Source organism: Suricata suricatta, chromosome 4, assembly GCF_006229205.1.
Source record: "Suricata suricatta isolate VVHF042 chromosome 4, meerkat_22Aug2017_6uvM2_HiC, whole genome shotgun sequence".
Taxonomy (NCBI): Eukaryota; Metazoa; Chordata; class Mammalia; order Carnivora; family Herpestidae; genus Suricata; species Suricata suricatta.
The window spans coordinates 3,455,098-3,476,733 of record NC_043703.1 but is presented as its reverse complement, the minus strand read 5'-3'; the positions used below and the strand labels follow the sequence as shown (position 1 = coordinate 3,476,733).

The 21,636-nt window shown below is 46.7% G+C and overlaps 1 protein-coding gene across 1 annotated transcript in view; it reads left to right on the top strand.

The window, feature by feature from the left end:
* The window catches only part of MYO16 (myosin XVI), a 465,799-nt gene that overhangs the window by 238,589 nt on the left and 205,574 nt on the right, over positions 1 to 21,636 (top strand). Inside the window, exons 17-20 of the mRNA XM_029938403.1 lie at positions 14,069 to 14,180; positions 17,191 to 17,308; positions 18,078 to 18,149; positions 20,559 to 20,700. Coding sequence (XP_029794263.1) covers positions 14,069 to 14,180; positions 17,191 to 17,308; positions 18,078 to 18,149; positions 20,559 to 20,700 — 444 coding nt within the window. The remainder of the gene's footprint in view (positions 1 to 14,068; positions 14,181 to 17,190; positions 17,309 to 18,077; positions 18,150 to 20,558; positions 20,701 to 21,636) is intronic.

Below are 21,636 nucleotides of genomic sequence, written 5' to 3'. Positions count from 1 at the left end.
CGGCCTTAAGGTTTTGTATGTGGGATGCATGTGTTTGCACAAGCGTGTGGACATGCAGTTTTCTTGCTGAAGGTTAAGGTTGCTGTCTGTCTGAGTATCTTAGCAGGAAAGGCCATTAAACTAGCCAAGTGAACTCTTTCTCCTTTTTAAAGCTTGTTGATGGTTTCCTCACCCCCTTCCGTATTGTCATACTTCTCTCCTAGTCCTTGTATAGGACTTGGCAGCGTTCTACCTCTGATGATTGACCGCATGTTTGTTTCTCATACTAACTTTTCTTCACTAAAACATTTTGCAAATTAATTCTTCACTGTAGGTAGCACTTATAGGTTTTTGTTTGCTTTGGCCAAAGAATAATTGATTTTTATGACATTGATTTTCCATTTACTTTTGCCAGTCCTCGGCCACAGGAGAAGGGTAGAGAGCTCATGTTTGCCATTTCTGTATCAGCCAGCTGCCTGTAGCACCTTGCAGGCATATTGAGAACCTCCCGGGTATAAATGGAACTGCCCACGGGTGTATGGAAACTTCGAGATACGTGTGGAAGCTTTCAGGTGTTTAGGAAATCTACTATTTAATCATAATGATTTAGGTTTTATGAAAATCCATGATAAACTTTAAGACATGGTCTCTAAAAAGAATAACACGGTGACATTTAATTTCTATATATTAAATAAGAACTAGTAAATATTTAAATATATGAATAAATAAAGTGGAGAAAGGAGAGTGTACTAGGATTTTCTAGAGAAAACCAAGAGGAGAAATATAGATACAGATATATGTATACATAAACACACACACACATGCACATGGACACATGCACATATGTGTGCACACATGTACACGTGTATGTGCACACACGTGTACATGTGTGCATATAAAGGTACGCGTGCACACATATACATAAATATGTGTGTATACATGCATGTGCATGTGCTTGTGCATATAAATACATATACATATACACATACACGCATATGCATATGCATGTACCTATAGACATATATACATATGCATGTACTTGTGCATGTACACAGGCACATATATACATGTGCATATGCATACATATACATGTACATGCACACACGTACACACATGCATGCATGTACACATACATAGACATGTGCACACATACATAGACACACACATATGCGCATACATACACATTCATGCACATATGCACGCATAGACATGTGCACTTGTGCATATACGTGCACATAAAGATGCATGTACATATGCATATACACATACACATGCATACACATACATATATGTGTGCATGTACATGTGCATTTACAGAATTGACCCCCACAGTGATGGAGGCTGGGATGTCCCGAGCCCGGCATCCACCAGCTGGAGACCCAGGAGAGCTGATTCTGGTCTGTTGCCAGGTCTGGCTGATCAGGAAGAGAATCCTGGTGAGAAAGTACCAAAGGGCATGGGTCAATATGAAGTCACATGGTGGCCAGCCACGGGGGGGAGGGCGGGGCGATGACCTGTGCAAACTATAAGAATAGTTTGATGGGGAAGAGCCGGGCTGCGAGGAGCCTTGGAAAACCTGTGAGAGAATTTATTGTTTGGGTGCAGCGTTTGTGAGTTGGACCCTGACATGGTGGCGGTACAGCTGGGGAAGATGAATCAGATAGAAGCTTGGGCACATGCGTTCTCCTTGATCCGCGTTGACGACTACCTGTCAAGGCTGGTCTTCCTCTGTCGTGGGGATACATGTCCAGGCAATCCTGATGGAGTCTGAAGCACTCTTGTGAAGGAAATGCAGAGTTTGGGGAGTTCGTACACAGCACTTCCAAACCTATAAGACTTCCCAGAGAAAGTGGGTTGCCAGGAACAATGGGATTCATCCAAAATGTTCCGTGGGGAATGAGTATGTATGGGTTATGTTCCCAGTGGAGAAAGCAGGATGAGTGAGGGCCCAGAGGTGGACTAGACTGAAGTCGGTCTGGGGGGCCATCAAGGGAAGTTCCATGTAGCAAGAGCTCAGGGGCCATGAAGAGGCTAGAGGAATGGATGGCATCCGACGGGGTGGACCCTTGGGAGCCACACTGGGAAATTCATGTTTTAGGAGCAGTGGGAAGGGGGACTCCAGGGTGGCCCAGTTGACTGGACATCCATCCGACTTCAGCTCAGGTCATGAGCTCTCAGTTTGTGGGTTCAAGCCCCACGTCGGGCTCTGTGCTGACAGCTTCAGCCTCTGTGTCTCCCTCTTTCTCTGCCCCTCCCCTGCTCTCTCTTGCTCTTTCTTTCAAAGATAAACATTAAAAAAAGGAGCAATGGGAAGGATTTAAGGTTTTGGTTTGGGAAGTACATTCACTAAATTTACATTCTGAAAAGAGAACTTTGCCTTTAGTGCAGAAGCTAGATTGTGGGTAAGCAGGAATCGGTTCCAGGAGACCAGGCTCTGGCGGTGTTTGGGGAGATTTGAACAGATGGAGACAGAGAATGTGACAGTCCCTGGGTGTCCACGGTGAGGCTGGCGGCTGCGGGGAACGGGGAACATGGAGGCCCTCCTCTTGGATCGTGGTGCATGAAGAAGAAAGGAGAAAGAAGTTTGAATGTTGCAAATATTCTCATTCGTCAGCCTCCAGAGTGGATTAGGTGGGCAATAGAAGGGCAGTAGGGGTGCCTGAGTGGCTCAGTTGATTAAGTGTCCAACTTCTGCTTGTAAGTTCAAGTCCCACGTCAGGCTCCATGCTGACAGCTCGGAGACTGGAGCCTGCTTCAGATTCTGTGTTTCCCTCTCTCTCTGCCCTTCCCCCAGTCATGCTCGCTCTCTCTCTCTCTCGCTCTCGCTCTCTCTCTCTCTCTCTCAAAAATAAATAAACAGTAAAGTTATTTTAAAGATAAAAGAAATACAGTAAAACCTTGGTTTGCAAACATAATTCTTTCCAGAAACACATTTGTAATCCAAAGCACTTGAATATCAAAGCGATTTTCCCCATAAGAAATCATGGAAACTCAGATGGTTCATTTCTCAACCCCAAAATATTCATATGAAAATGATTACAATACTGTCATATAATACAAAAATAAAGAAAATACAAAATATAAAGAACAGTAAACATGAACGTTTTCATGGCTTGTGATGACTTCCGCTTTTCCCAGCGGAATCCGTGCCATCTGTTGGTTCGATGGAATCTTTCTTTGACAAGGAACCTATCTGATGGCCTGGAAGGAAGCAAAGCATTCCTAAGCTCACTCTTGTCTGGAAAAGCAAAGGACTGTCTGTAGGTGCTTTGAAGTGACAAAGAATACACTAGTGACATGTAGGCGACTTCTGACGCCTTGAAAAATCATGGATTTCTGCCAAACACTGTGGCCTGAGACAGAGCTTCTGGGCATGGGAGACGGTCACTCGAGTCCTGCAGCGAGAGAGAGAGAGAAGGAGAGGGCGATGGAGAGAGAGGAGAACCGTTGGCTCAGTTGTGATCACGTGACGCTCAGCGTCACCTACGACTTGCATTGGAAGACACCGCACGTTTACCAAGTTAACATGCATTAGAGATGTTTGCGCATCTTGTGGACTGTCACAGAGCATGTTGCTCACACTTCGGGGTTCTCCTGTGGTTCAGGCACAAGGAAGGCAGAGCTCCCTGTTGGATCTACAGAGTTGGAAGAGGCTGCTTGATGTTTTTGTGAGCCACGGCAGCAGGACGCTTTCCCAGAGTTAGCACCAGGGAGCACCTGAAGCACGTTCTTGGGCAGGTCCCCCAGGGGCCCGGAAAGAGCCGGCTGCTCACTGCTCAGCAGTAACCACTGGGACACTGTCACGTGTCTGCATCGCATGGTCTGTCATTTTCACGTGTGCGAGGGTCTCCCTCGGGCAGTACTGAAACCCCAGGGGTGCGGTGCAGTGGGTCCTTCACCACGGCGGGATGGGTGTGACCTTGAACAGTGCTTTTCCCGAGCCGTGTTCCCTGGAGCATCTCCACAACTGTTCAGCTTTGCCCGAAGCACAGAGATCTCTGTGTGGCTGGAGCCAGCTTTGGGAGGGGGGACTTGACTGGAACCACAGAGAGCCCTCCTCTGTCCCCACAGATGCAGCCCCTCTGGTCATGGGTGAAGGCCAGACCAAGCCCACATTCTGAGTAGCGACTTCTGTTTCTCCCCATCTCACCTTTTTTGTAAAATTTTTTAATGTTTATTTTTGAGACAGAGAGAGAGAGAGAGTAGGGGAGGGGCAGAGAAAGAGAGAGAGGGAGACACAGAATCCGAGCACATGTACCCCAATGTTCATAGTGGCACTTTCCACAATAGGCAGGTCATGGAAAGAGCCTAAATGTCCATCACCGATGAATGGATCAAGATGTGGTTTATGTATACAATGGAGTACTACACGGCAATGAGGAAGAATGACATCTGGCCATTTGTAGGAAAGTGGATGGACCTCGAGGGTGTCATGCTAAGAGAAATAAGTCAGGCGGAGAAGGACAGATACCATATGTTTGCACTCATAGGTCTAACAGGAAAACAGGAGAAACCTAACAGAGGACCATGGGGAGGGGAAGGGGGAAAGAGAGTTGGGGAGAGCGAGGGACACAAACCATGAGAGACTATTGAATACTGAAAACAAACCAAACCGAGGGCTGAAGGGGGAGGGCGAGGGAGGGGTGATGGTCACAGTGGGGGACACTTGTGAGGCGAAGCACTGGGTGTTATATGGAAACCAATTTGACAATAAACTATTATAAATTTAAAAAGAAAGAAACAAGTGAAATGACCATAAGCATTCACTATTTGAAAGATAGTAGGAATTTTTTCACCAGATGTTTTGAAGAAATACTCTGACTGATTAGAAAAATATGGACAAATGGTTCTGGGAATGTCACAAGACCCAGAGTCTTTCTGAATGCATAATTTATTTATTTAATGGATTCTGGTTTTTTCCTGAAGACCACTGGCCAGGGTTTCCTCTTTCCAAACAAAATAGTTTGAGGCCAATATATTAATATTTTCATTGCTGGAGATTTATGTATCCGAACCTGTGGTTAATAAAAACTTTATTCATATCCCGTTGGAGGGGGGGTGGATTTAAAATTCGTTAATACGTTCCAGATAGTTTAGAAACAATAAAGAAAAGAATTTCCTTTTTAGGAGCAGAGTGGGGGTGGGTGGGCAAGAAGGTACTGTTTACCACCTTCATTAGAAAACTGGTAAATAGGGGGCACCTGGGGGGCTCGGTCGGTTGAGCGCCCAACTTCGGCTCAGGTCATGATCTCAGGGTTCATGGGTTTGAGTCCCATGTCGGGCTCTTTGCTGACAGCTCTGTGCTTCTGATTCTGTGTCTCCCTCTCTCTCTGCCCCTCCCTTGTTCAAGCTCGCTCTCGCTCTCTCTCAATAAATAAACAGTATAAAAAATTGAAAAAAGAAAAAGAAAACTAGTAAATACTGCTGTCTGTGTGGCTGCCAACTATTTGCTTTTGCCTTATCTGGTTTCTGTTTACGTATTAAACATCCCCAAGTAAAAAGAAGCTTTGCCCACAATAGAGAAGACATTGTTCTTTTGTATTTAAGAGGCAGATAAAACCCTGAGCAGAAGGTCATCTTTGTAGTCTGGGAGCTTCTGCCTTGGTGCACGGGCCGTGCACGTGGCTTTGAGCAGGAATATCTGGATTTGTATTCGCGTCTTCACCCCCAGAGGATCCTGCGGACTCAGGCAGCCAGAGAGTTGTTCTGTGTCTGGCGAGTGGTGGAACCTGGCAAGCACAGGCAGGCGGCTGTGTTTTGTTTGTTGGTTAGTTTGCTAATTTCATGTCGGGATATAATTGATATATAACATTGTGTAAGTTCAAGGTGTACAAAGTTTTGGTTTTATTTATAATAATTATTATGTGGTGAAAACAATGCACATCTAGTCTCTTAGCAACTGTGACATTTTTAAGTGACGTTGCCTGGAATCACTCGCCGAGTTTCCCGTCTCAGAAAGTCTTGTTCGCCAGTCGCACGTTCGCTGCTTTCACGTGCCTGGCACCGCTGGGAGACGGGAGGCACTGGGACCCGGAGGGGGGCCACAGGCCCTTGGGAGTCCCCGGTGGGACTGTTGGCCAACGGTCACTGTTTGTATTTGGCGTTCCCGTCATATTACCACCACCTTGAATTCGCAGTCTGCGTGTCAGAGCGATGCCGTGGATGGTTTTCTATAAATCTAAAGTCGAAACTACCGTGTAACTGAGCTCTTGTGCTCCTTGGCATTTAGCCGAGAAAAACAAAGACTTGCATCTACCCCCCTAACCTGAATGTGGATGTTCATAGCAGCTTTCCTCCTAAGAGTGCTAACCTAGGCACAACCTGGAGGCTCCCCACGTGACCCACTGGCCTGACCAACTGTGGTACCTTCACACTGTGGACAATGGCTCAGCAATAACATGAAGAAATCACTGGTGTAACCAACACACTGGACAGATCCCTACAGAATTATGCTCCTGTTTTTTTTTTCAGAATTCATGGTTTTTTAGAGATTTTTTTTTTCCTGGTTACACATAACAGTCATTGATTCTTGGAAAACTGGAGAACATGAAACAGAAAAGAAAGAGAAAATATGCCTGCCATCTATCCGTCCGTCTTTCCACTTTGTTTTCCTGAGGCTGTTTAACTCATGGGGAGACAGAAAAATATACCACAGCTTCGTGATTTCGAGTTATCCAGGGGAAAGTAACACGGTGCATCGATCATGGAGGGTCTGAGCGCGCAGCGGTGTTGGCGTCTGGATGTTGAGCTTTGCGGAGACAAGAACAGAGCTTGGTTGGTTCTCTGTCCTGACCTGCTTTTAAATTCCTGTTTGATAGAAACATGATTAAGTAACATATTTCACACCAGTTAGGACTTTTGTGGGATTCATCAATGAGGAACCTAGAACGCTATTTTTCCTAGACTTTGCCTTGAGAAGGACTGGCCGTGCCTGACTGGCTCTTAAATCTGGAGAGAAGTTGGGTGGGGGGCCTGGGTGGCTCAGTCAGTTAGGCGTCTAGCTCTTGATTTTGTCTCCGGTCATGATCTTAGGGTTTGTGGAATCAAGCCCCGCCTTGGGCTCTGGGATGATAGCTCAGAGCCTGCTTGAGATTCTCTTTCTCCCTTTTTCTCTGTCCCTCCTCTCACTTGAGTGCGCTCACTCGCTTAATCGCTTTCTCTCTCCCCCCCACCCCCCAAATAAACATTTAGGAGAAATTTGGAGGGAAGAAATGAATAGGAACAGTGGTAAAGTCAAGGTCTGCTGAGAAGCAGTATTTAACAAGTCTCCTTGTGGTTACTAATTCACCCAACACTTATGATCAAGGATCTTCAGTTATTTAAAACTATAACTTCATATGGTTGAGAACAGTGTTATCAAAACTTCTACAGAATGGAACCACCTAATTTCCACAGTGGTTTTGTCCTTTTTTCCTTAATAAAACCTAAGAGCATTTAGTGAAGACTGACTTTTCTCAGAGGAAGAACAGCACACTCTTCAGCACGTCTTCAGAAAATCGTGGTGCCTTGTATCAGCTTCTTGGTAGAGAATTTCTACTATTTCCAGAAATCAGTCTGGATACAAATTTCCTGTCATATAACTTAATGTTCTACTGTTGGACATGACTGACCTGCTAAATCAGCTTATCCCTACCTGTTTCAGAGACAATGGAGTTATCTCCCAAATAATCCACGTTTAAACACATGGTAAAACCTAAGGATAATCTTTTCCTGTTTTCATTCATCTTCCTTGTTTAATATCTCCTTTCACTTCTTACCTCCACCATTGAACAGAGGAGCTAGCATGGAGTGTTACTCAAGATTTGTAACTTCTCACTTGGCCTCACTTAATTACTTGCTTCTTGATGGGATTATAAGAATTACCTGTAGTCCTACTGAGAGCTAAATGTGTTCTTATGATTATAGTTTTCATATATATACAGTGGTTACCGATGTATCTATGTATATATATATACATACACACACACGCGCACACACACACACACACACACACACACACACACATCAACCACAAGGGTGATGTATTCATGATGTTTCATAAATTTAAGTTAAATATGGCTTAGGCGTGTGCACGTGTATGTCAAACAGATGTGTGCATGTGCACATACGTGCCATGCCTGGTGTGCAAGCATAAAGAGTTGAATCAGACACTTGCGTGGTGTGAAGGAACACACTGAGTAAGGAGCTTAGAGCATCCAGCAGCAATAAGGTCGCCTAGAGCAACTTCATTTCTCATTCTTGAATCTCTTCTTCAGCAAACCTATTTCAATGGCCAGATAGCCTCAGCTCACCTACTAATGACAGGGAACTCACTACCTGAAAATCAGTGCATGGCCATCCAGAAGGTTACTTCATGAGAAAACATTTTCCTATGCTGCATTGACACCTCTCTCCTTCTAGATTCTTAAGGTATATTTGGATGTATGTAAAAACTATTATATAGCAAATTCTCAATGAAAAGTCATATTTATAATGATGGTGACGATAGTATCTATGGGTTTACTGTTAATGCAGCCTAAATTTACATGTTGCCTCTGGGCAGATTAACATGTGAAACAACTAAATCTTAGGATTTTACTCATTCATGCTAAACCTGTCTTTGTCTGCAGTGAGTTTGGGGGTAGGGTGTATGTTTGTGTCTCTTTGATCTAGAGGGTTGAATTCTTTATCGTGCCTCAACATCCAGTGGCGGTTAATCATAACCACCACTGAGCTCCACACGAATGTCCAAGACGCTCAGGTGTGTCTGGGCCTGTCCCTGGGGGCCTCCCACATGGGCACAGACTCCTGTGTAGAGGCTCTGCATTTCTCGATGCTTCTCTGAGCTGGGAGATACTCGGCTTCTGGCTCCCAGTGCGAGCACAGGGCTGGCCCTGCAGGAACCTTGGACTCGAGCTTGGGAGGCCTTGGAGGCTCCAGACCCAGTGTGTGCTGGTCGTCACTCCACTCACAGCTTGGAGGCATTCCAGAAGCTTCAGCTCCCTTAGACCTTCCATGGGCACCATGGTAGGTCCTCTCTTCAAAGTCAACGTGAAGATGAACTGAAACAGTGCTTCTAAAACACCCAGGCGGGAACGACTTGTTCCCACCGCCTTTCCCTTTACGTAGAATTAGCCAAACAGTGTGAATCCATCTACAGCTTTAACATCATGGAATCCACATGACTCTTCTGCACCATTCCAGAAGCATTGCCCAGAGCATACCCTTGATTCGTCAAGCTTGTCATTACAAACTAGCAAAGACACTCAGTTTGACAAATGGCGATCTCTGACGCTCCTGACACCGGCCTCTGAGATGCCTGTGTGTCCCCAGCAACACTCATCCACGTTCGGTTTGGGTTAGAAGACGGCTGGAAAAGGTGATTAGTAGTGAGTGTCTTATTTTGAGTCATGAAAGAGATAAGATAAAATACATTGAGTTCTAAGATTTTAGCTTTGGTAGTTGTGGGACCATTAATTATTAGGTGAGCAGTTGGAAACAGAGGAAACACTTGCAAACGCATCTAGAGGAGTTTCCAAGCACTGTTTTGAGATTACGGGACAGTATCAGTGGGAATCACTTCCATAGGAGAGCCCATAACCCATAACCCACACTCATTGTCACCTGTTTCCAAGTCTTAAAAACATCTGGAAATACCACGGTCATATTGCACATGTGGCCGTTAAGTTGGCATTCTTTTAGTGTATCAGGAGAAAATAGTCAACAGGTGAGCGCTATGATCTTTTCTTTTATCTATTTATTTTATGTGTAGAAGAACAGAAAAGCGTATTTTAGAAAATATTATGCATTGTTAATAGCACTTGTTGACATTTTCCAAAATGTTCCTGGATTTGAGTTAGTTTTTTATTTGAGTAAAAGCTTCATTAGTGACAGAGCACGCTGGCAAAAAGCAGCCCCCACGTACAAGGTGTATTATTTCCAGGACATACATGTATTCTACACACGTGTGACAAGCGGAGTGTAACAGCCGTACCACACGCAGTAGCTTATTGGATTCTTATAAACCAGAAGTGGAGAATTCTTTAGGGTAAAATGGCGTCAGAGGGGCACCCGGGCAGCTCAGTTGGTTAAGCATCGGACTCTTGATTTCAGCTCAGGTCATGGTCTTGCGGTTGGTGAGATCAGTCCCCACATCCTGCTCTGTGTTGACATTGTGAAGGAGCCTGCTTGGGGTTCTCTCTCTCCCTCTCTCTTTGCCCCTCCCCTCCTCTCTGTCTAAATAAATAAATGAATAAATAAATAAAATGTTACCAGAAAGGGCCAAATAAGACTTGATTCTAAACCTCCAAGTTCTTGGCTGTAATATTTCAAGTATTTCTCTGTCCTTGTGTGTGGTTTCATTAACAAATGATGTCCAAGGGAAGATGAGTACTTTTAATCTTTAAAAAAATAGACTTTAATTTTTTTCTGAGAGTAGCATTTTCATTTCATTTTATTTTTTTTCTTAAGTCTATATATTTATTTTGAGGGGCACCTTGATGGCTCAGTCGATTAAGCATCCAACTCTTGATTTCAGCTCAGGTCATGTTCTCATGGTTTGTGGGTTTGAACCCTGCGTCAGGCTCTGTGCTGACAGCAGATTCTCTCTCTCCTTCTCTCTCTCTGCCCCTTCCCCACTCCAGCCCTCTCTCAAAATAAATAAACTTAAAAAAATGAAATCTATTTATTTTGAGAGAGAGAGAGAGAGAGAGAGAGAGAGAGAGAATATGTGTGCAAGTGGGGGAGGGCAGAGAGGGAAGGAGAGAGAGAATCCCAAGCAGGCTCCATACTGTCAGCGAGGAGCCCCATCTCCGGAACCAGGAGATCATGACCTGAGCCCTAATCAGGAGCTGGATGCTCAGCCAACTGAACCACCTGGGCATTGTAAGATACGGTTTTGCAGGCAGCTAAGAATGATACTTCCCGTGAAGTCATCTTGGAGACTATTGAATAGTGAGAGAAGTTTTTAATTTGTATAGAAGACATTGAGTTCTATTTTTCTTTTGGTCATTTTATATTTTTTTATGTTTTATTTATTATTGAGACAGAGAGAAACAGAGCATGAGCAGGGGAGGGGCAGAGAGAGAGGAGACAGAATCTGAAGCAGCTCCAGGCTCTGAGCTGTCAGCACAGAGCCCGACGCGGGGCTCAAACCCACAAACTGTGAGACCGTGACCTGAGGCGAAGTTGACTGCTTAACCAACTGAGCCCCCCAGGCGCCCCTCTTTTGGTCATTTTCACGCCCTCAGGTTTTCAAGTCACAGAGGAAAATACAACCAAACTTTAAACACCGTTCCTCCATCATGCAAAGTGTCCTCTACAATCAGATATTGACTGAGTTTCTCCTGGACCATTGCGTTCGTAGCCCAGTCTGCAACTACTAGCATTAATTTCACCCAGCTTCCCCTGTCCGGAGTGTAACAGACGTGAAGATGCTGGGTCTTCCCGCTGCTGCCCGGAGCAGGTCGTAGCTGCTGTAAATTCTGCACGGTGAGGACACATCACGTGGGGGCTGGGCAGCTTAAACACTTGAAATGCCCACAGGCAGGGCTTGCTAATGGATTCCGTTCTTAGGAATCTGAAAAGAAATGGTGGAATTTCACACCTGTGACTCTGTCGTGTCAGCAGGAGCCCATTGTTCTTTGCACGAGGCTCAGTGGTCTCTCTTGATGGGATGGCGATGTGTGTGATGGTCAGCACGCAGGTGGGGAAGAAAAGAGGGCATCAGGGAGATGGGTGGAAAACCGTGGTGAGAACTAGAAGAATCGACAGAGGTTGCAAATCCCATCATTAAGCTTTTTAGTTACTAATGTTTTGCACATTTTAGGCAAAATGACTGACCGTCCTAACCCAATTTCTCACTAATATAGATGACCTTGACCTTTACCTTTTGTTCTACTGCCCCATCCCCCAACCCAGCCATCCTGGGGCAGACAGCGGAGGAGAGACGCCCTGGAGAGAGTGAGCACCACGTGAGCTGGGCTCCAGGCCCCCCCCCGGCCCAGCACAGCATCCACTTGGCTTCTGATGGCTCCCTGCTTGGCAGTCATGTCCTGTCTCCACAGCAAATGTCTTGGATTCTTACAGCTTCCGCAAGCCAACTTCGCTTAGTCATCTCGACCCAACCTCTTCCTGTCCTCCAAACACCGGAGCCTCAGAGCATGGGTTCTCTGCTGCTCTGAGACCCCAGCAGCCTTCAGACCCTATTTGTCACCTCAGCTGGCACGTCGAGAGGCTGTGCCCATGCTGCGGTGGGAGGCATGCCAACGCCATCAGCCTAGAGCCCAGTTCGGGGCTTGATCTCCTGACCGTGAGATCATGACCTGAGCCAAAACCCAGAGTTGGATACGCAACCGACCGAGCCCCCCAGGCGCCTCTCTTCTAGCAGCTTTCTGCTCTTCAGACCTCTACACGTCCCTTCCTGTCAGCCTTCTATCCAGCATCTTCTGTGGGCTTCCAAGTCAGCATGGAAATATTCCAGAGGCTCTCCCAGCCCCCACCCCTGAAGCTAGACTGCGCTACTTGAAGAGACCTCAAAGCCCCACCACCACTGCAGTCTGTGCCCCACCCCCACATCACCACCCGTTTCCTTGTGTCTACAGTCTCTTTTCTGTCACTATCAATCATTCTCGAAAACGTTATCCTTTTGTTTGGATGGTTCCGACTCCCTTCCTGAACATTCAGTTCTTTCTTCAACCCACGAATGTTAGCATCTTCTTTAGGGTGAGCTCATCCAGTCATATGGGTTTGGTCATCTGCATGTTGATGACCTCCAGATCTCATTTTCTAGTCTCTTCTGAATGTCAGGTCCTTCCAGCCAATTATTTTCTGGAATTCTACTGGAATTTCCACAAGGTGTTCAAAGTCAACATGACGAATGAAAAGTATAAGATTTTCTCAAAAACATACCTGTCCTTCTGAGAGCAATCTGGTTGAATGAGCTGACTCTCTAACCTGTGTCCTTAATGCCTCTCCTCTTTCCTCTGTCTCCAGCCTGTCCCTTCATCCTGCAAGTTCTGCCTCCAGGACACGTCTCTCCCTCCCTCTTCACCACTGCTGGTCTCCTTGGACCACACAGCTTCCTTAGTTGCCCTGCCCTTTCCAGATAGTCTTTCTCTGGGCTGTCAGAATACTCTTTTTCAAACACCGATCTGATCACGCTATTTCTTCCTTTGAGGACCTTTAGGACCGCCCATCATTTCTAAGACATAATGTCTCTCTTTTCAAGAGAGACAGAACTCTGACTGCTTCTCCAACCTCATCAGTTTCTGCCTCCCTCTCCCTAGGCTACCGTTTTGCCAACATACCTGAGTTCCTCTATCCCTCATGCACGGTCAAGGCTATGTGACTTTTACATGTCGCTAAGTATTCCAGGGGCGCTTAGTCCTGGATTTGGTTGGAAAATTCTTAACCAGGTATTGGCTCTTGGAAAGGAAGCCTCCCCCAGTCTTGTAGGTGTTTCTTATCATCCACTCTGCACCCGGTCCCTTTCCTGACCACTTGCAAACACCCCTGGTGCCTCTCCATTATTCTACTTCCATACTGTAGATCGTACGTTATATTCTCTCTTTCCTGAGCACAGTAATACATGCGTCTGTTGTTGCCGAGTGTCCAGGGACAAGCCCTCCACCTTTATAGCCTCAACAACTGTGTATTTGGGAAGTGATTCCTATGTGCTTTTTGCGTGAGCGCAATAAATGAACAAGTTACTCAACCGCTGCATCATTAAAAGATATTGACAAGAAGAAATAATACACTTCTCTAAACTAAAACTCTTTAATAAAAGTATTCATTACAAAGCATGTGATAGGACCCCCCAAAGTTCTGCAGGAAATGCATGAAACGCCGTGACCTTCTCCTTTCGGTAGGAAGGGTGCAGTTAAGGTGAGCACCAAGTAAAACACCGTAAATAGGTTCTGGCACACCAAGAACTTTTTTTCCTTCCTGAAACATCATGTGCTATTATGGATCAAAACCTTGTAAACACAGGGCACACAATGTCCAGGTGACTTGGATCCTTCTGCAGAGCAAGATGGCGGAAGTGACTCTCAACCACTGCAGTTTGACCACGAGCCAAGCCGTAAGGCTGTGTGCCTTTTTATCCCCCCAGGTACTTGAGCCAGCCCCGGCCGGAAGACGTCTCCACAGCGGAGCATTCTCTGAACAGGGAGAAATTCGCTCTTTTGAAACAAGCCCTGAATGTCGTTGGCTTCAGTAACGTGGTGAGTTGCATCATCAAACATTTCACTGAGAAAACCAACCGTGTCCTCATTTACACACGTTTTTCATCCAAAAACATTTACAGAGTCCCTATTATATTCTGGATATTGTTGCAAATACTCGTGATTCGGCAGAGACTGGACCTCAATCTGTGCCTCCTAAAATGTGCATTCTCCTAGGAGAGACAGATGTAAACACGGGGTCCGGGGTCGTAGGTCCTATGAAGACAGAAAGAGGAGGGGCACCCATTTTCAAGAAGGGGGCCAAGGAGACCTTTGGCCAGATGAACCCTGAGAGCAGAAAGATCAAAGAACTTTACATTGATCAGCTCTAGAGAAAACAGAGGCAACGAACTGTTTGCTACTAAGAACCACTTTGAAAAGTACCCAGATCGCTTGTTAAAGTGTAATTTCTGTGCAACATAAAGCTTTTTCTTATTCTTGAAGAATTAGCACCTGCAAGCATTTTGAAGCTCAGAAATGCAATTTAAAATGCCCAAACCACCACAGTAGACCTTTCAGTCGTCATAGAAAGGTTCGGGACCTGGGCCTCACAGTAGATGGGGCACGCCTGTGTGGCCAGCGGGCACTTGAAATGTGGCTAGTGTGAATGAGGAGACGGAGTGTTCGTTTTCCTTGGTTTTAATTCATTTAAGCCGAAGCAGCCCGCGGGGTCAGCGGTTACCGACTTGGACAGCCCGGGTCTCCTGGACTAGAGGTCTGAGTCGAGCTGAGCCCGGAGTCCGCCCAGAATTCCTCAGGTTTCTCTTTCCCTTACGAATTACCTGCCCCCCCTCATTCAGGTTGGTGTAATTTTGAATTATGGGATGTTCCCCACTAGCGATTAATGTAAGATTGCGTGGGGAGCTTTGGAGTGACTAAACCCAGATTTGGTTATAATTTAAACATGTTCTTTTTCTTGGAGCAGAAAGTTGATGGACTTGGGTCTTTGTTTTTCCCTCGTCCACATAGATAGAGTTCGCGGGGCAGTGAGGTGTAGGAAGGGGTGGGGAGGGAGGGGTGCGGAGGTGGGACTCGCCCTAAATGAAATAGCTCGGGCACTTCCCCTCGCCCCATTCGGACATGGGAATTGTAGGATAAATCGTATGGTATCTTGTTTTTCTTGCTCTCCCATTATCCAATCTTTATATTTCTTTTAGTAACTCTTACCGATTTGTATTTTTCTGTCCTTGGACTCGCTCCTGTGGTGCTTTCTGGTTATGTTTTTTCCTCCTCCTGTGCCTAAAATGTCTGCTTCCTTATAGGAAACTGTCACAGACAGGTGGGTAAAGAGCCATTCTACCCAAGTGCCCGTTGCCTGGAAACAGGGCTTTAAAAATCCACGATTGATTGTCAAAGGCAGGGCAACCGAAATGTGCTCTCCAGCGGAGGTAGCTGAGAGAGAATTTAACAGCCTCTTTGGTAAAGGAAATGTGTGCATTTTAACAAAGACATAAAAGTAATTGTTTCACTGTGATCCTTTAGGGTGGCTGGTACGGTGACATTTTAGTGCCCTTGAGGACAGATCATGTTCAGTAAGACTAGAAGAAGGTATTTCTGGCCCCTGAATCCAGACTTGTCCTTAAAGGTGCCTCCACCCGTGACCTCGGTCAGCACTGTCGCCGGCCGGCGGGTCGGTGGGGCGTTGTCCCGGGTGCAGGCAGGCCCTGTGCGCACGGGACACGGGGTCGTCCGTAGTGCGGCTCACTGCCACACCGTGCCTCCACCGCTGAACTGTGAGGTCCTGGAGGTCCTGTCCCTGCCTGCAGCGCGCCCGCCTCACAGGGGTCTGGAAAAGCCGCTAAGAAGTCACTGGGTTTATTAGGAAAGGGGGAAAGCGATCACCAGGTAGCAAAGGAGGTGAGATGTTACTGTAAGGAGCGTAGTTGAGTGGGATTTGAACCCGTCATCTGCCGTTTGTGGGTTACCAGACCCGTGTTTAAGGAATGCCGCAATCCTCGAGTGTCGTGCCCGAAAATTACCTACTTAGAGACCGTCCTTGTCAGTGTTCTCATTTTTAAAATGATAGAATTACGCTTCGTGGTGAAAACCAGGAGTTCTGGAGGAAGTTCGCGGGTGTCCCATGGCCGATGGTTGTAAAGTGAACAGGACCGGTGGTTGGTAGCTCTTCCCTGGGAGCAGCTCTTCATTTAGAAATTACAGATTAGGAAAAGGAGAATTGAAAAGATTATGTCACTTGCCCCGTGTGGAACTTAACCAGTTTTACTATCAATACCGTTGTACTAAATATTTGTTCTTCTAGAGAAGTGCGTTTTCTAGCTCACAGCTTTCCCTCGGTTTTTCATCCTTGCCACAAAATGGCCGGCCCCCAACCAGAGTTGAGGTCTGATTTCTTTCTCTGTGCAGACTCCAGACTCGAGACCATCTTTCTCTTCCTTCCTTCCACCTTCTGCTCACAGGCAGCTCTTGCCAAACATCCGTTTCTTTCTGTTTTCCTTAAAATACCTTTAAAAAACACAATTCACATTTTTAAAATCTGGGCATAGATGTTTGTATTGTGCCTTCCTGAATTTTCCGGCAGAAGGGAGCGTTCTATAACCATAGCATCCGCTCATCACAGAAGGGCGGGAGTTGGACGCGAGGCCCCGCGTAGCCTGTGCCTCTGTGCCTGGGTCCGGATCCACCCCGGGGGACCCGGGCCACCTGACCGCTCCGGCGATGGCCGGCCAGCCAGAGCCAGGACACGGCGGTCCATTTTCCATTATGAGATTTATCCAGAAGCTGTTAATATATATCAGAACGTCACTCCTTCCCCCGCCCCGTCCCTTTTAAGGACCAGAGACATTGATCTAGACGAGATGTCCGCTGAGTTTGAGCTGGAGGTTGGTGATTCTCGGACCAGACACTCGGGATCTGAAAAGTCCCAGCTCCACTAACAGAGTCCACCGCACTGATTGCTGTTGTTGGTTTTAACCTATCAGGTTTTTCAGGGGTTTGTCTTATCTTTCCTTCTAAGCCATCCTCCCCGTGTTCTGTTTTCTAAAACACGTAGGAGGTGGAGAATCTGTTCGTGATCCTGGCAGCGATTTTACACATTGGAGACATTCGGTTCACAGCGCTGACCGAGGCCAACTCCGCGTTTGTCTCTGACCTCCAGCGTCTGGAACAAGGTCAGTGGAACCTCGTGGGTGTGCAGTTCTGCAGACCGGCCAGTAGATGGAGACACAGGACAGAAAAGCTGGGGAAGAGGCTGTTCTGGAGTAGAATCGAGGGGGGGATTAATAATAATACAAAAAACATAAAAGAACTGTATCCACTTTGTGCTTCTTTCTTTTAAATGGTTTTGGGAATGAAGAGCAGCATGTGCATCGTGTTCCCACCACATTTCCCACCACATTCACAGAGTTGATTTCTAGGCACCCACTTGGGTTTATTTGTATTTGTTTATTATTTATGTTGTTCTAAATATTCTCCACCCCCGCCTGTCCCCCAGCATCCTTTGGGGGCATGTTCTTATCCACACAGTTTAAGCAACATAACGACTTCCGATCAGAGGACTTGCCGAAAGCCTCTCTCTCCCCTTGGAAGTGGTCTGTTAGCCACTCCCAGGCGTTTTTCAAAATACCTTGAAACCACAGATTTTCAGTGAACATCATCTCTTCACCTCATATCAAAGCAGTTTAACCAGGGACTGGGCAAAACATCCAGGGCCATCTGTGAGGGCGAGGGGGGCACAGAGAACCTGTTGTGATTTAATGCCGGTCTCAGTAATGTTTGGATTCCTCCAGAACCTCGATAATCAAAGTGGTCGTTCAGTTTCCTTGAATACACACATTTCCTAATATATGAAACTTACACCTTATGATCCTCAAGTACAATGTTCTCACCATTGAAAACACATGTGCTCACTTTATTTTTCCACTGCTGTTTTAATTTTAGTGGCTGAGATGTTGCAAGTGGCGAGTGACGAGTTGGTGTCGGCTCTGACCACCGACATCCAGTACTTCAAAGGTGAGCCCCGCCGCCCTCCGGCCTTCCCTCCTGCTCACGGCGCGGTCATCTCGAGGGCTGGGTGGTCAGGGCTGCTTTGCCTCGGCTCCCCTCGTGTCACCGAGCCCGCGGACCGAGTGCTCAGGGCGGAAAGCATTACGAACCCACTTGCTCACTTGATAGGACTCTGTGCTGTGAGCTTGTTAAGGTCTGGACAGAGCATTCTGATGAGCTGGTCACCCTTTCCAGCCACTCAGTCATTTTAGGCAAATCCAGGCATCCACCCCGGAGGACCTGTTCAGTGAGATATTCGGACCCATCTGTGAATGCCATGCCACAGTACTCTCTACGGTCCAAGTCCTCAGATCTGCTGCCGTTTTTAGGGCACGTAGAGATGCGAGGAAGATAAATAACTTTGCACATCAGATCACTAGCCAATGGCCTGTCGGGACTTAGCATCTGGTGCTGTCACCCCTGCCTGTCACGTACGCGCTGAATCTCCGTGCCTCACGCATCTGTACTCTGTGGGCAGAGACAGCGGTTCCCCGCAGCCCTTCGGTCATTCCCTGGAAATCAGCACCTTCCCAGCCTCCCTCTTGTTGAGAGTTTGAGGACTCACCATCCAGACGGTCTTTCTTCTCCAACCCCGCTGTCTTTACCTGCTTCTCCCCTTGGACCTAACGTGCAGATAGTTAGGTACGTGGTGTATCCGTCGTGCCTCATCTTCAGAGGGTTCCGTCCGTGCTCCGGAACTACGTGGATCTACCCATCATCCACTCAGCTGGGTGAAAGTCATTCTGATACCTTCCCTCTTCCTCCTTCTCCACCAAGTAGACAGACAGGAGCCAGCGCTACCCCACAAATACCTCTTACTCTCATTGCCTTCGCTTTATTTCTCCCACCAATGCCTTCAGATAGCATTCCTTCCCGAGATCACCAAGTGGCATCCTCTCGAATCTTTTATCTGGTCCTATCTCATTCTGTCTGCCTCCCATGATGCTTCAGGAATAGTCTTTCTAAATCGTATTCTGCAGGGAGGATTTTCATCCATCGACAATAACCCTTCAGAGATGCTCCCGGCTCTTCCAGAAGAACCTCATCCCCTTGGGATGGCCCACGAGCCCCTTCATGATTCGGGCCCACCTAACGTATAGACTGTATTCTGAACCATTTCACACCAACTCTTGCATCCAATCCTATGTTTCTTGAACTTCTCCAAAGTGATCATCTCTCATGGCTTTTTAAAGAAGATTCGAACTCACCCTTAACATCTAGAACTTATTCTAGGCGGGTTTTCCTGCTTACGCCGTCCTCCTGGCCTGACTCACCTTCCAGCACCCTCAGTCCTATTGACTCTAGAGACCTCAATTCTACAATGTTGTGAAGGGCACACCTGCTTTCAGAGCCACTGGTTTGTGGGTCTGGGTGGCGCTGAACTTGTAGGTCCCTGAGTCTTCCTTACCTACTGTTTTCTTTTTTGTTCTTTATTTTGTAAAAATTTTTACAAGTTCTTAAGTTTATTTTTGAGAGAAAGAAAGAGCGTGAGCAGGGCAGGGGGAGGGAGAAGGGGAGAGAGAGAAGCACACGCAGGCTCTGCACTGAACTCTGAGCCTGACTTGGGGCTTGAACTCACCAACTGTGAGATCATGAGTCAAAGTTGGAAGCTTAACTGAGCTACCCAGGTGCCCCCCCCCTTTTTAAATCTTAGCCTATCTCAGAAGTTCTCCTGAATCTGCGCCTCCACTGACCAAACTCACTCGCCATTATTTCACGGAGCCACCATCCTACTACTTAACTCGCTGATGAGGTCAGCCTGGCTGGCCATGGCCACACAGCATGGACGCTGGACTCCCTTCTTCTCTCTGCACTCTGGCATAAAAGCTGTCATAGGCTCAGCTCCAAATCATCCTCACTGACATTTTTTCTTGGTTTCTCATCTAGTCTGCTCTCTTCTAAAAACCCCGATCACTCAAGATTTCCATCACCGTGTCTTAGAGAATGACATAAAAATTTCAACCCGAAGGCCCAAACGTGCTCCCAAACTCCACACTCGCATTTCGGTTAGCTGGACCATGTCTTTGAAAATATTTAAAATATGACTAATTTTCCAGATGGCCAGGTTTCCAGATGCCTTGGGGAGGATGCACATTCAGACCAGTGAGCTGCTGTCAGAAAGCTTGCTAAGAGGGCCCCGCAAGGAGATTATACGCCCTGCATGAGGGTCAGAAGCTACGCTCAGTATTTGTAGCAGATGGGACCGCCCCATGCCTGGCCCTCGCGTGGAGGAGCCGTTGAAGCCCTAGACCTCATTTCTCAGCGTTCTCATGTGTTTGGAACGTTGTTTGGCATGTGGGGCTGTGGACGTGCATGGTCTTGTATGCTTCTAAACAGGAGGAACCGTGTTCTTCTCTCTCCTCTCTGCTGCCCTAGGAGACACCATCATCCGACGGCACACAGTACAGATGGCTGAATTTTACCGAGATCTCTTGGCCAAATCCCTGTTCGGTCGTTTGTTTAGCTTTTTGGTGAATGCCATGAACAGGTGCCTCCAGAGCCCGGAGGAGCACAGCAGGTAGGATGGAGGGCCCTGGCTGCGGTCTTAGTCCTGAGCCGACGTCAAGGGCTCGCCTCTTCCAGAGGCTTTGTAACCCCACATGACCCGTAAGTCATGCTATCGTTAAAACATCTCATTCGAATAAGTGATTTTTACCTAAAGGGTTTTATTGGCTCTGTTTCTTAGAGATTTAAACCCTCTCCCCCAACCGGCACGCATTGATGAGTTAATCAAATCATCTCTCATGCATGGAGATGCAAATGCATTCTCTCTGTACTGAAGGTATATTATGGCCTTGTGAGTACTGAGAAATGGGGAAAAATGGGGGAAAATGATAGATCTGGGAAGAGCACTGTTACAGAATCTATAAAGCACTCAGGTTTGTTGAGGAGGTCTTGTCTGTCCTAGGATGGGGTGTTTCCGATTAGCGTCTCTTCCTGGTTTCTTCACTTACTTTATGGATTATTTGACCAAAGGTCTCTCTCTGGTTATTCTTTTGACTCATAGCCGTACTTACCCACAAGCAGTAACTTTTCAGAACTGTTTGATGATCTAAAAACTCCAGACCTCCTGGCAGACCTCGTTAGTATTCTTGCCACTAACAGTGACCTTGAACCACCATTGAAAGCAGCCTTGTGTCCAGGAGCCTTCACTCCTGTGCTCGTCTTTGAGTGAAATCTTCTGAGAGTCTTTACTGTCCACATAGAGTCCCACCAAATTCCTAACCATTGCTGCCTTTTAGAAGTTTCTTGGAAAACACTAGAACCAACATACATTAATGGACACTTCTTAAAGAAGCATGGACATCTCAGAAGACGTCAGGGACAAAGGGCTACGAAGGTCCTCGTTAAAATGTGCACTTGGAAATCCCACAGCTCGCTGATCCTCACATGCGTAATACGGTCCGGGTATGCACGGTGGGGGTTCTTATTCTCTGTGTTTTAGCCGCTCTAC